The following is a 14,665-nucleotide window of genomic DNA, read 5'->3' as shown; positions in this document are numbered from 1 at the left end:
TGCGATGCAAAGGATGGTTCACTCGTTCGCCATTGACTGGGATCGACGGCATTGCAACCACTAGTGACCGCCTACGACGAGAACGACGGAAGGACGCGCTGGCGCCATCTTTTGGGTAGGCCTAGAGCACTTCCGATTTGTGTGTAACAATGGACCGAAAATTTTGCAGTCGTTTGCAAGATCACATCTGCGCACTGCCCATGCACTCGCCCCGTTCAGTTCTTCTACTCGTCTCTGCTGTTTGGTTTTTTGTGCTTCTTTTTACGCTTGTTTTTTATTTCTGATATACTGGCCGTGAGCAGTGGTCGGTTATCACATTTTTAGAGTTAATTCGTGCGCACGGTGAAAATGTGTTGCGTAAAATATACGCAGATCGAAAGTGTGCCAGAGCTAGCCGATAGATGGCGACTGTGTGTTATCTTGTCCTGAGGAGTCGTAACGCAGTGCTTTTATTATTATTTGATGTTACGTACTATTAATCTTGTAAGGACTATAAGAGGTGTGGGTTATTCAAAATATGTAATACATCGGTACCAAAAAACATAAAAAAACAGTCGTATATATAGTTTTTTTCGCAGCGCATGAAACATTATATAGTGCGAGTTTAACAACAATAATATCAATACAACAGACAACCGATGCGGCACGATTCAAGCGTTATAATACAGTGAAGTGTCATTGTAGAAATCGATGAAAACGACTGATAAATAAACAGCTGTATCGGGGAGCTGATTCCAATCACTGATCGTCAATGAAAGTGTTGAATACATAGGACAATCGTGCATCCCTCGGTACTGCTGAAGAGTGTAGCTATGCTTGTTTCTAAATAAATAATAGTGACTAGTGTAGTACTCTGTATCATAAAGGAAATATTTTCCTTTATTCTCCCTCCGAAAACACGTGAACCTCAGTACCCTTCCCTCCTCCTCCTCAAGAGCTGCGCTCTAATTCGGCGTTACAGGGAGTTGTAAACGGCTTTAATTTTTTTTTTGTGTGTCTTTTATACTTGAAGCGTTTTTTGGTTAGGTGTTCGCCATTTCGTGAAGCCCAGATAAAAGTGAAGCTTGGATAAAAACGTGGCCGTTTGAGTGAAAGGGAACAGGACATCGCAGTAAAAAAGCGTTTGTGCCAGGCGGGAACCGAACCCAGGTATTTTATATCATTAATCGCGTGTCTTTCCACTACGTCACGACATATTTTTTTCTTTGTTGTCATGTAACGACGTATCACCGTGAGTCGATATGCTATTATTAACATGAAACATTCAATGGATAGGTGTTCGGCATTTCGTGATGCCCAGACAAAAGTGTACGCGAGACTCGACACTGACTGGTTGACGAGTGGGAGAGGAGGAGTGAGGTTCTCAACGCTGATTGGTTAACAATAAGGTCATGGGACCAGAAGAGTAGGCGAGGAGGAGCTCGAGAGTATGGAAGGCTCTGGAAGATCGCCAGGTTTATCAGCCCGATTAGCGGTAGTATTGCTTCGTTCTAGGGACTACCATCAAGTGTAGACATGCATTAAAGTATCTGATGAAGAGTGCCTGGGCACGTAGGCGCCTGACATCCGGAAACTCAGAATATCCCTAAACATTTCTTATGCAAGAACGGTTCACGTATCCATGTTTTTTATCTTTTTTTATCGTTGTTTGTTTGTCATGACGTTCAGTATTTATACTTGATGTTAGCACGAATAAACTTTAGTTGTAAGTCAGCGCCTCGTTCGTCTACCTTCTTGGTCATGTCCGTGTCCTTGCGCTGTTTTAATTTTTAATAACGTATCCAACACAATTTCCTAGCCATTTGCAATAAATTTTTCTTCTAGCGCTTGCTACTACTTTCTTTGACCTCAAACGTTAATTACGTTGTTCATTTCTTGTTGGCAGCAGAATTTGAGTAAGTAAAATACATGTTTACTCGAGTCTTTTCTTTTGCCCGAGTAGTTCAAATGAATTTCATATCTAAAATTGTTACAGCGGTTAAGTCACGATATAGTTACTTTACTTCTGCCGTTATGAAAGCTTCCTTTTTTAATATTTTGGGTATGCACATATTGATAGTTAGATTAGAAACAAGTTTATAGTAAGTTCGGTTTTAGGTCTAAGATTATTTGAATTCGGTCGCGTGGTCTAACACTCCGAACATTCAAGGTTTTGTATTGAAATCGTTTAAAAATGTGTTATAAACACAGTATTAAAGACTGCCTTTTCGTACCGAGTCGTTATTTTAATATTGCATGTTTGTTAATGCATAGGACTAATTTCAATTAAATATGCCATAAAATGAAGATCTTGCACTTCGATAGTTTTGAAGGCGAACATATGCTTTACCCTGTGTTCGAGTCACAAAACGAGGGCAATAAGAACCCTCTCAAAGGCACGGCAGCCTTTAAAATTCCATGCTTATGTAGGGTATGAGAAAAACGTAAGAGTGCGTTGCCTGTATTTTTCTTTTTACCAGGCGCTTTGTTGTTTTTCGTACAGCGCATCGGTGGTGCCTTGGGGTGGGCTCAAGTTATACGGGGGATTCAGTCGTCGTCAACGGGCCCGTACTTACCGAGCAAAGTTTAGGTTACATTGTCATGCTGGCCGTTACTTAGATTATAAGATATGCGAATTCGTTTATAAGATGTCACTGAGTATTTAAAACACCCGTAACACCGCTTAGGTTAATATTTTATGCAGTAAAAACAATAAAATCAGTTGCCCAAGTTGTGTGCTTATCTTTCACCGATCGGCGCCTTATTAAAGCAAACACTTCGCATGTGTATAGGTTGAGAATTGTGTCGTCAGGCTTGGAGATTTATAACTTTATTTTTGTTAAAACCGTCATACAGTCAAAAAGCCAAACACAGGTGCTATGCTGCAAACACTCGCAAGTGAATATCATTTCGCCACTTACGAGAATGCTCGGTAGGCTCTGTAGAACTTTATTGAATAAATACGCATAACATATACGTGCACTCCTTTCGCAGGGAGAACGCCAACGAAGTGGACTTGAATCGCAACTTCCCGAACCGCTTCTCTACTCAGCACGAACCCGAGCAGAATGAAACCGCGGCAGTTCGTAGCTGGATGAGCCAAATACCTTTTGTGCTTTCGGGAAGTATCCACGGCGGGGTCAAGGTCGTCGCCTATCCCTTCGACATGTCGTCCATAACCGGTAAGGCGGGGAAAATATATATCATACCTTGAAGGCTAGAAGAACCTCAAAAATTTTAGAAAACGGACCTTAAACCTCACAAACCTTGAAAACTTTGTTTTATTCCTCACAAATCTCACAAAACAAATTGCCCTCGGAAATCTCGCAAAAAACTGACAAACCTCAAAAATCTTACGACACTCATTTCAAACCTCACACATCTCCCCAAGCTATGCTCTGACCTCACAAAACTATATTAAAATCTCACAAGTCTCACGAAATCTATTTTCAAACAACGCAACTCCTAAAAAACTAATTGAAAACCTGACAAAGTTCACGAAACAAATTTCAGATATCGCAAAGTTCACAAAACTAACCTCAAACCTCTCAAATCTCACAAAACTAACTTAAAACTTCACCAAACTCACAAAACTAACTTCAAATCTCACATGCACGCACTCAGGCACGCTGCAAACAATATCAGTCGACCAGATAATACTGCTTTCATGGTCACTGAGAGATGAAGAAAGGCGGGGCGTAATAACTCCTTAGCATTTCATTATCGCTTCGCAGATAAGAATATTCTTCGGCGGATAAGAACGACGAAGAACGACGAAGCATGAAAGGCCACGCCTCGCGTTTCTTAAACTTCAATTGTCTGTAGCCGCATCCCCTGACGAGTATGGCAATCAATTGTGCAGCATGGAAAGAGCCGTAAAGAATTGTTGAAAAATCAAGGTTTTGGCAGCAGACATCTTCGGAAACATACAAGCAAATGTGAGCAAACATCCGCTAGCCTTGTTACCTCGAATGCCAATGGTATACTTCGCCATCCGAGAGGGTATTTGTGAGGCGACAGAGTCTGTAAAGGTTTTCCCGTAACCCCGGCTACTGAGGTGCAACCGCCCTTCGTTCTTTCAGAAAATTAGATGTTTTTAAATGTCACTGCAGGCGGAAACTTCGAAGTTCATAGTATGCGCGTTCGTACGTCTGCAAGTTTTTCTTGTTGTTTCTCGCAGAATTTGAAGAGGACGACTATGAGACGCTGACGCCTGACGACGACGTGTTCAAGCATATGGCGAAAGTGTACTCATTCAATCATACCAACATGTTCCTGGGGGCACCCTGCCCGTCGGACGGGCCTTCCTTCCCCGATGGCATCACCAACGGAGCAGCGTGGTACCCGTTCGAATGTGGACGCATTATGCGGGCTTTGTCGACTTAATGCACGGCTGGCAGAGGTTCCTCACACCGTAATGTTCTCTTAGGCAGCATGTCGGACTACAACTACGTCTGGGGCGGCTGCATGGAGGTGACGTTAGAGATCTCCTGCTGCAAGTTCCCGCCGAGACAAGAACTTCCAGGCTTTTGGGAGGAAAACAAGCAGTCCTTGCTTGCCCTTCTGGGTGAAGCCCACAGAGGTACACCAGCTATATCATCGCGCATTTTAGCGCGGGAATACGAATTTTTTTCTTGCACGAGGGAAATTTCCTGACATGCAGGTTCCATTGGTGACGCTGCTGGTATATCATGCAAAACACAGTCTGCGGACATTGTCTCAGGCGTGTTGCTTTTTTTCATACTTGAGCAAAAACTCTCTGCAGACAGTTACAGGCATGTTCGAAGCAAGCAGGCTTCTATCCTGCTAGGTCCACGGATCCCTACCCAGAATGATTAGAGCCGTAAAGACGGGCAGCATGACTCCTCTGGAGGGTATCCGCTAGCCTGTAGCAGAAATAGATGAGTCCGTGGCTGCTGAGCGCGAGCTGACAGTCAGTTTTCACAGTGCTTTTGCAACGTGCATTCTACATCAAGATTACCAGTCTTGGCAGCCTACAGGCCTGAGCTCGTTTGGAGCATGCGCAGTGAACAGCGAACTCAAATATGGCTTCCTTTATATACTCCCCATTTATTGCAAAATTACTAGGGTATTTTTGGAGCGTGAACGGTGAATGCATAAAGTCTTCAAGAACAGCAACGACAAGCAGGAAAGCAAGGCGCGCACGTTAAACAAAGATTCAACTTTTGCTTTTGGTCAGAGAATTAACGTTCCTCAAAGTGAATCGTATTAGTGTGCCAGGATGGCGTCTAGCTCATGACGTAGGATTCTATTAGAATGTTCTCACAGTGGAACCGCCGTACGGCTTTTCGCCCTTATAATTTTGTTCCCTGAGCCCACGTTGTAACCTATGATGGGACGTACTACACGTTGCGCATAAACCTCGTGCCTTGAACAACTGCGCGCAATTTTGTAGGCGTCCGTGGCATTGTGACGGACGAGGAGGACAACCCCGTGGTCCAGGCGTCCCTCAAGATTTCCAACCGCAGGATCGGCTTCAAGACGACGTCCAAGGGAGAGTATTGGAGGATCCTCAGGCCCGGTAGCTACACCCTCGAGGTTCGTTCAGCTTCGAGCGGCGTTAGGAGATAACCTTATTTGCGAAGCTGTCCTCAGACGCTGCTTCTATGCGCAATAACCACCCCCCCCCCCCCCTTTGGGGGGGGGGCTTCCCCAATGGTTCGCCTCCCGTCGTTCGAAGCGCCATAGTTCTAGAGGCGGCTGTTATGTGAACTCCATGAATACACATAATTTGAAGTACTGCGTCTAAATGGCGCTTCACCACGGCCGATCCGAGTACAGTTTTGGGGCACAGCTTCAAGATGACACTTCAAACAACGGGTGGCGCAAGCCGCAGCTCGAATAATAAGCCGTATCCGTCTGCCCATCCACCTGCCACCGGCGGCTTCGGAAGGGAGGGAGGAGGTTAGCTTCTACAATGGAATTCTTCAACAGTCAGCTTCGAGTAGCGCCGGGTTATTGATATATTCATGCTGACGTTTTTGCAACGGCTTATTTAAGATGCGATGCCCCGAGGAGGCTAACAAAAAAAACAAAAAAAAGTATCCGGTTTTTTACTGTATGATTTCTCGCCAATTGTGTGCTCCCATTTTGTTGAATATACAAATCTCACCCCCCTTTGGCGCATGCTCGATCAGCAAGTCACCTTGGGTGCCGCCATTACTTTGATCCAAGGACGCGACGGACGCGGTGGGAGTGCGGAGGTTGTGCCTACACACAGGACGAAAGCCTAGCTTCCGACGTCACCTAATAATTCCCTCGGTTACGCGCTACATCCCCAAAACAGACAAAAATGTACCAAGATTTTTTTTATTTATATTTTTATTTTACTTTAAGCAAGTATAAGTATGCTGTCCAGCTTTCTTTTTGGCGGGTTCTTAGTTTTTTTAACACGTGACACATTCGAAAGGTGTCTCGCGTTTTTTTTTTCAAAGTTCATTTGCAGTGCTTAGGAGTGAATATTGTACAATATCACCACGGGTTCATTGAATACATTGATCATTGATACATTGGTACATTGGGTTCATTGATCCTTGATTCGTTTAAAAAACGAATCAAGGATCGATTAGGCCATTTTTTTAGCCTTAATGTTGTTCAGGGGCACGCATGTTAGGGGAAGGGGGGGTTCATTTGCATGAGCATGTGGTTCCGTTCACAAACACGACTCGAAAAGGAACAATCAATGTTGCGCAATCTTTCGTGCCCGACATTTGTCGATGACACTAGAAGCCCCCCCAAACCAGATTGTTTCTTAAAGATAAAGCTAGCGTTTAGTGTAAGCTCTTGCAACATAAATACTACCAAGATGGTTTGGTGACAAACATGCTGAGCAACATTAGCCCTTGTGGACATTTAGATCATGCTATTTCTGCTTTCTGTGGCACTGCGCATTGCACAGCTTGTGTTTGGCGCACTGCTGTGGCTTTCTACACTGGCAAGACCTTTCGGGGTATATATGTGCACCTGGCATTACCTTACACATTGGAAATGTGCTTCACCGATATTAGTTTATACCGTGTTTCTGTTCGTTGCTTCTATCTTGGCCAGCCTTGTCCTCGGGGCTACATTTGAGGCGTCTATACGACTTACCGGCATGCACTTGGCGAGCGAGCAAATGAAAAAAAAGCTTCATAATTTTGATTGGCGTGATCAGTCGTGGTCAAGAACTTCGAAAACCTGTAAACGTAGAAAACAATGTTGCAGGAAGCTGCCGCTACGAACAGGTGTGTGCCGAACACGAAATTCTTATCAGGACGCAAACACGATCGGAGGTGGGCACGATCTTGCGGCACCACCAACCCAGGGGACACTCCAACGGTTCTGTCAGTTTCCTCGCATTCTCAACAACAGGGCAATTAGAATCCATGAGTTCAATTTCGCACACAGAACGTTGATTACGTAGCTCTCTTTCTAACAAGCGAAGACTCATTTACCGTCCCTTACTGCTTGCTCTGCGAACATTAGCGATCCATTCTTCTCTCAACTGCCGGTCCTTCGGAAAGTTATGAAACCCGACACCCTTGTGTTTTGTGCTGTTTTTGCTGCAGCCAGGGACGCAACACGTAAAATCTGCCATAACGGTGGAGCAGAATAAAAACAATTGCAACAACACCACTAGCACGGTCTTTGCGAGGTTATCCGTCAGCCAAATCTTCACTACATGTCCGCCCGCGACCGCACCAGCCCCGCGCCGCAAAGACGGAAGGTCCCACAATGCATCGCGGAAGCGGCGGCGTAGCTAAACTTTCTGGTGATTTCGGTATACGCTCCGTGCGTGCTGCTATAGCGTTACGATCTCTCGCGCCATCAGCACCTCCGTTGGTCAATTTACGAACTAATGTTAAGCTCCCATGCGGAAGCGGCGGCTTACGGGAGTGCGGGATTGGCCATGCGACGCGCTTTGGCGACTCAACAGAATAAATTAGACCTTAATATATTTTAAAGCAGAGCGTTCAGGCTATGAATGCAGCTGCATGCTGGCAATCACCTGTTGTTGTTTTTTGTGTTTTTTGTGGAAAATAAAATGGTTTACGGCGCGGCATCTAGGGGGTCGGTAAAGTCTTAGCGAAATGTTTCGCGAAAATACGCTGACCGTTTGCATTTTTGTGGCTTTTAAGCGTAACGTTTTACCCAGGAATTATTTGACGTCGGCTTGGCCTAGAAAGTAGTTCAGTTTTCGAGCATTTCTTTCCCCCTTCAATGCTCCTTCCGCATCAGATATGGTAGGTCTGCAGAGCTCCGAATCTCGTTGTGATGAGCGATGCGGAAAAGCTGAGATGATCTACGTAGACTCCATGACCTGGGTGCGAATCTCACTCGCAAATGCAACGTGCATGACTAGCACAACGCGGAATCGCGCTGGCGATTTTGTGAATACCTGCGCCCCCAGCCCGGGTAACAAAATCATTGCGGCCGTCGTCGACGAGCCAAATAGAATCAACCAGCTTCTTGATTTCTGTTTCATGCTTCTCGATTTGTCATACAAATCAACGAGCGTGAACAAACGCGAACAATCGAAAAAATGTGTTTAGAATGTATTCATAAAGAAAAAGGTGCAGCCATTTAAGTCGCCAGAAAAAGAATGTACACACTTCACATATTTCGGGTGTTTCAAGACAAACTTCAGGAATTTATATGTTTGGTGTAAATTGCCGCAGCCATATTAACACGCAGTCCGGTTGCTCTCTTTTGTGTAATTAGGAAAACTGTGGTAATCCAGGCAGGGTGGGGCTCATTTCGTTCCCCGCGAAGTAGGCGCTTCGGCCTATTTACCTCCCCCGTTCACGGACTGCCACTAGGCCTTTGCACCAAAACGGTGGCCGGCGCCAGCTACAGCTACTCCCAGAAACTATACACGGCCTCATTTGTTGCCTGTTGAAGATGACGCGGAGTGCACGAGAACAACACAAAGGACTGATTTATCGGGGTTCCAGTTACATACACTGGCGGAGTGTCCTTAATTTTATTTTAAAAAGGTAAAGTTTCACTATTTAATGGAGCCGGTTTAATTTATGGAGGAACACCGACCACAGAGAAACAGCAGAGGATTCCAATAATAAAAAAAAAAACGCTAGAAAGCTGACGAAACAAACATAGAAAAAAGACGCCTCTTGGTCGTACTGGCGTGGCAAAGGTTACGCAGAATGTTGTGTATAAGCGTGGACATGATGCGAAGGGCAGACAGAAGTTGACGGTCGAGGATTCGTGTGCGCACCGCGCACGAGGCACGAGATGAATCCGATGCCGCCACGAGTTTGCAGCTTTTTCGTAGAGTGTCATCCGCCAGGTTAAGAACCCGGAAAGAGACCTCGACGGCTGCGTGATCACGGCCAGCCTCGCAGCCCTGTGTCGTGTATCTGGTAGTGCACGGTAAGCGCGTGAGCGCTCAGTTGTTGTTTTACTTCTGGGTGCCAACTTGTGCGGTGGCGGTGGGAATTCGACCTTCTCGGAGCATCCAGCCGTGTGAGACACAGTAGACACAGTAGACACAGTGCGGAAAACAGAACAACTGGAACGCGGCAACGCCGTAGAGGGCCCAAGGTTACAGGGAGTTTACAACTGCCCAACCAGGGTCACGTGAAGTACGGGCCGCGTTTGCGATATGAGCTGCAAGGAGGGGAAGAAAGCGTCGCTCGACTGCAAGCGTTTCTGCCTTTCCGCCTGCTTTCGTACCCGCCACGAGACTACGCAGCGCGTACGCACTTGCGACCAATTTTCGCAGGAGGCGTCCGCCATTAAATTGCAAACGCTAGCCATTGGTTAGAGATGAACACCCTGTTCAGTCTATGCGGAGCGCAGTTGCGTCGGCTTATTTAACAAGGGTTACGATCATGTCAGAACGCCAAGCTCTCATTGGATGATGGGAAAAAGAAATACTGGGTAGACCTGAAGGCATCTAGCATTGAGGTCTACCCACTATTCTTTCAATCAAAGCTAACCGGATTTCGGCGTCGTTATGACGTCACCGCAACTCCTGCGCAGGAAGCAGACGACTTGCTCGCCGCATAGACTCTCTGCAGCACCGAGCAGACCCCTGGCGCCTGAATATGGCAAAAGGGAACAACACACTCGAGCAATCTCAACCCGTTTCGGCAGAGGGAGCATTTCTAAAGTAGTGTAGGCTTTGCTTTCTTTGCTTCTCCGTTACTCTTTTTTGCGGTTTGTGAAAATTGGAGTGCGCTCCTTTGACGGAGTAGAGCTCCCTTGTATGTCTGTGAACACGTGATGTTTAAGCCCCGCCGGGAGTATCACGGAGGCACTCGAGGAAGAAATTTAGCTGGCGCTGTGCAGAAGACCAGCAAAGTGTCAGCGATCGGCTGCCAGTGCACCTGTCAACTTCCACTGCTGGCACCTAACTGGATATGTTTAAGTGCCAGCCACATAACATATTCTGTATTAAACCGAATCGCAAAATAATTTGTGTTTATAGATTGTTTGTTTTCTGTACAAAATGCATACACCGTACAGTCTTCCGTGTTTCGGAGAAAAATGTATAAAAGACGGATGATAGATATCGGCCCTCAGAACCGGGCGACAGTTTACACCCCTATTCTCAGTTGCAGTATGGTGCCTTGATCGCGTCTTCGACTGGTGTGTTTAGCGTCCTATCCCGCCCATACATCAAAAGTGGTCCCAATGTGGCAACAAATGACGCGAGTGTCATGCTGTTGCCTGTCGCGATCCTGGCAGTTGGCCGTAGAAATGCTGGCGAAAAGCAGGAGCGAACGCGAGTGTCGCTTTCGTCACGGCGTCCCTTTAGGCGTCCCAACTTCCGGCTGCACCAGCTTCTGTGAACTGTCACAGTGAAAAGCGACCTGCAGCAGTACAGGCGTCTGCCACTTATACCACAACTGTTGGGGCGCCGCCAGGGTCGCAACAGGCGACAGCATGACACTTCTATGACGTCATCAGGCGGAAATCGAGGGACCACTTTTTTGAACCCGGTAAACACACCAGTCGGAGACGCGTTCCAGGCACCATTGTTGCAGTGCAGAACGAACGCAATGGCTCTCCCCAGCCAAACAAAACTACGGAGCGAAGCCCGTGACAGCTCTCTGCAGGGGTAGACTCTATAGCGACCCTTTGCCACGTGTTTCGATTCGACCCTCTCATTGGCGCTCCGGGGTGGTACCTGTTGCCACTTGCCATATTGAAGTGCAACAGAGTTCGAGCTCAAACCACCTCGTCAGTATGTCGTCCCTACTAATAATTCAAACCGATTATAAGGTCGTGAAGCCCATACTTACAAAAATTCGAATCCCGCAGCAACGTCGTACCTCTTATTAATGCATGATTTCTACAGTCGGTGACATTAAGGACCCAGCAGATGCTCCGCCTCCACCACGCCCTGGCTGCCTGCAGCTGGGCTTTGGCTGCGCGTGAGACCATGTGCCATGCAAAGCAGAAGGCTTGCGCTTGAAGCAGAGCATCTACTGTGTTCTTAATTTGTCACTATCAAGGAACACTTTCAATGTTTACTGCTTGATGCACAGCAATAGCAAAAACCAGCACCGGTCCCTACGACGGTGTTGGTACTAATTGCTTCTTTGGACAACCGCAGGTGTCGGCCCCTGGCTTCCACACTTCGAAGCAGGACTTCGTCGTCATGGACCAGCAGATCTCTATTCTGAACGTGACGCTCAAGTCGCTACAGGCCCCCACGGACAACTTCGTGGAGTTGACGCGGCCGCAGCAGCCGGTGTCTCCGTCCAGTGCAGACACACTCAAAATGAGATGATGCGCCAGAGATAAGATAAAGTAGAACAACTTATACCTCAAACGTAGGGACGTTCTCGAACCATTTGGATTTCATTTGGAACTACCGAATACTACTGCAGTGCTCGAACATTAACCGCGTCTTTCTGACGTAGTTTGGGTGTCATCTTCGTTATATTGGCGTTTGTGTTCTGCATTTTTAAGCCATGGTTTGACGAACTTTAATGGATCGCAGTATTAGCAAACGGCATTTTCACAACTTACACAAAAAAAATAGAACGCGAACCGTGTTTTTTTACATAAAATACTTAAACTACAGAGTTCAAGATTTGCACGAATACAAGGCTATAAATTTTACAACTTATTATGATGTTTCTAAACTTAATGCGCTTTATGTAAAAATATTAAAGTGATATTTCGGAACTTCCAGTAAAATAATGGAATCTAACGATGTGGTAGAATATATGCAGGCGAAAAGCCTGTGCGTAAAATGATGGACGCCCTTTTCTGGTGCAATGCTCCCCCCCCCCCCCCCCCCCTCCCGCAAAGAAAATGTCTAAATTTTGAAGGGGAAAGCATGACATTAAAGCATTACCATATTAGCTAAGAACGGGTTACTGTTTGTATGAATATGTACTCTAAGAATATGTATTATATACTGGTACGCGGTGCGTAAAGTATACAATAAAAAGAGATTGTTTGGTTTTTCTATAACTGTCTCGTATTTTCTAAGACGACGACGGAGCAGTGGCTCGCACGACATCCTCGCGCCAGTCCGCATGTGCCGACTCGGCCTGCATTAAAGTCACTTTAGTACTCTCCACTGCCGAGAGCATCACCCTGCACTCTTAGAGTGCAGGGTGAATTGCACGCGCACATGATGTCATCGAGTGCGCGTGCAATTGCACTGGATCTTTATACAACCGCGTTCGCAACCGCTCTGCGAACACGGATCCGCTTCCAGTGTGAATGAGCGGTAAAGGCCGGTTACAACATGCAGTCAAGCGCTAATGTAACGCTGTTCAGTTGTCGTCAGCTACTTATCGTCTGCCATGAGCAACCGTTTTGACGGTGCGATACAAATGTGGTGTACGCTCCCGTCAGCACGCGCATGGCACAATGTCAGCTCTGTGCTTATAGCGCTCCGCTGCATGTGTGAACAGGCCTTAAGAGTATGGTGGAGGTGCGGAGCCATCATCATACCCTGCAGTGCGGCATTGTCGCCGTTATCAACCAGCCATCGCCTCGTTGTCGCAGCCATCCGCAGCCACGGACCCAAGTCCAGCCCATGGCTCCGTCGCCCAGACCTCGACCAGACGACGAAGCCTAATCAGACGAAGCCAAATTAGAAAAAGTCGACCGACGATCCTCCGCCGCGATCCCCAGACACCGACGTTCCGACGCTTCTTGACGTTAGTACCCCAGGCCGGGCCCTGCCGTCGTGCGGCTGTGGCTGGTGCAGAAATCTGTGACGCTACGGAAATGTCCGAAACTCAACGTCTCCATCTTCATCCCCTCCGCCGCTGTCGGCTGTTACGTCTGCGACGGGAAACACCTTCCTGCCCTTTAGACTTTGTTCCCCGGAGCTGTTGTGGAAGGCCCTCGGACCGGGAATTCCCCCTTGCTAATCCGACCGGCACCGGGGAACGCTGTTTAGACAAGCCTTGAGCTGTTGTTGACAGGCGGCGTCATCCTAAATCGTGTACGTGCCGCCGGGGGATCGGTCGAGTCATCCGACAACGTGTTCGTGTCCCGAGAACCGGAGCATTGCCGGGCGGGGAGTCCGGTTACGGCGCCGGCGGCGAGACCTCTGGGCGAGTGCGGTCGGTTCGGGTTGCAACCTGAGCCGCGGTGCGTGCCTGTGAGAGGGGTCATCGGCATCGAGGGCGGCGTCTCGCGGGCCTTTGTCGCCGACTCCATGCACGGCTTATCGAGGGCGAGAGTTCCTCGGCACCGCAGGATGAAGCCCGTCCGCCACTGCAGTGTGTGCGTGTGTGCGCGTGCGTGCTCGAGGGGATGAGTGAGGGCGGGGCCTGGACGTGACGTTTTTGCTGGCAGCTCGGCCACCATTGGCTGCAAACTCTTGGAGCACCGAACGAACCCGATAAAAAGAACGGACGAGAGGTCGCAAGGGCTCTCGGACGATGCAGATTATGTACATATGTAATAAATCAGAGTTTGTCGAGAGACCGTCTCGTAATGTTCCTGCCGGGAATCGTCCTGCGGATCCGGTCCTGGCCTGGCCCTGCCTGAGGCTTCCTGGCGGAACCCTGCACTCTTAGAAAAAAGGGTATGGATAGTCCTCCCGTAACCGCTCATTCACACTGGAAGCGGATCCGCGTTCGCAAAGCGGTTGCGAACGCGGTTGTATAAAGATCCAGTGCAATTGCACGCGCACCCGATGACATCGGCTGCGCGTGCAATTGTACTGAATCTTTATACAACCGCGTTCGCAACCGCTTTGCGAACGCGGATCCACTTCCAGTGTGAATGAGCGGTTAGGGGAGGAACGGTCTTGTAACCTATGTTCCTTTAGAAAGGGAGAAACTTTCGTCCCTGAAGCAGGGGAGCAAAGTTCCTCCGTCGCTTGCATCTCAATATGGCGGCCCCGAATCGAGCAAATCGAGCCCAATAAGGCTTGACGAGGACGCTACGTCTCTTGTACGGGACGAGAGGAGCAGCAAATAAACGCATAACACGAGCTTTCCGCGAACTGTGTTTATTTCCGAAGCCAGATTCCCGCCACAGGCGTTTCGAAAGCAGTTACTCAGTCTTCTCATCGACAGCACTGCGATGTTAAACGGAGACAACCGATACCCAGTTACTTCGCGCACTTTGCGTCTTACCTTAGGTGTTCCTCGAGTCACAATTCCTTCGTCAACCGCACATCACGGAGAAGGGCAAACTCAATCCGCGAACCAAAAGCCGCTCTCGAAAGAACAAACTCGAA

At 47.7% G+C, this 14,665-nt stretch overlaps 1 protein-coding gene across 2 annotated transcripts in view; it reads left to right on the top strand.

Moving 5' to 3' along the window:
- Positions 1 to 12,222, top strand: part of LOC8030193 (carboxypeptidase D) — a 33,479-nt gene extending 21,257 nt beyond the window's left edge. For both annotated transcript variants that reach the window (XM_029978105.4, XM_029978104.4), the window contains exons 5-9: positions 2,974 to 3,161; positions 4,160 to 4,333; positions 4,409 to 4,561; positions 5,396 to 5,538; positions 11,561 to 12,222. In XM_029978105.4, the coding sequence (XP_029833965.2) occupies positions 2,974 to 3,161; positions 4,160 to 4,333; positions 4,409 to 4,561; positions 5,396 to 5,538; positions 11,561 to 11,737 (835 nt within the window). In that variant the 3' untranslated portion in view covers positions 11,738 to 12,222. The remainder of the gene's footprint in view (positions 1 to 2,973; positions 3,162 to 4,159; positions 4,334 to 4,408; positions 4,562 to 5,395; positions 5,539 to 11,560) is intronic.
- Positions 12,223 to 14,665: the final 2,443 nt, after the last annotated feature.

Source organism: Ixodes scapularis, unplaced genomic scaffold (assembly GCF_016920785.2).
Source record: "Ixodes scapularis isolate PalLabHiFi unplaced genomic scaffold, ASM1692078v2 PGA_scaffold2__306_contigs__length_199485367, whole genome shotgun sequence".
Lineage (NCBI taxonomy): Eukaryota > Metazoa > Arthropoda > Arachnida > Ixodida > Ixodidae > Ixodes > Ixodes scapularis.
Note: the sequence above shows the minus strand (reverse complement) of the source record. Positions and strands in the feature narration are given on the sequence as shown.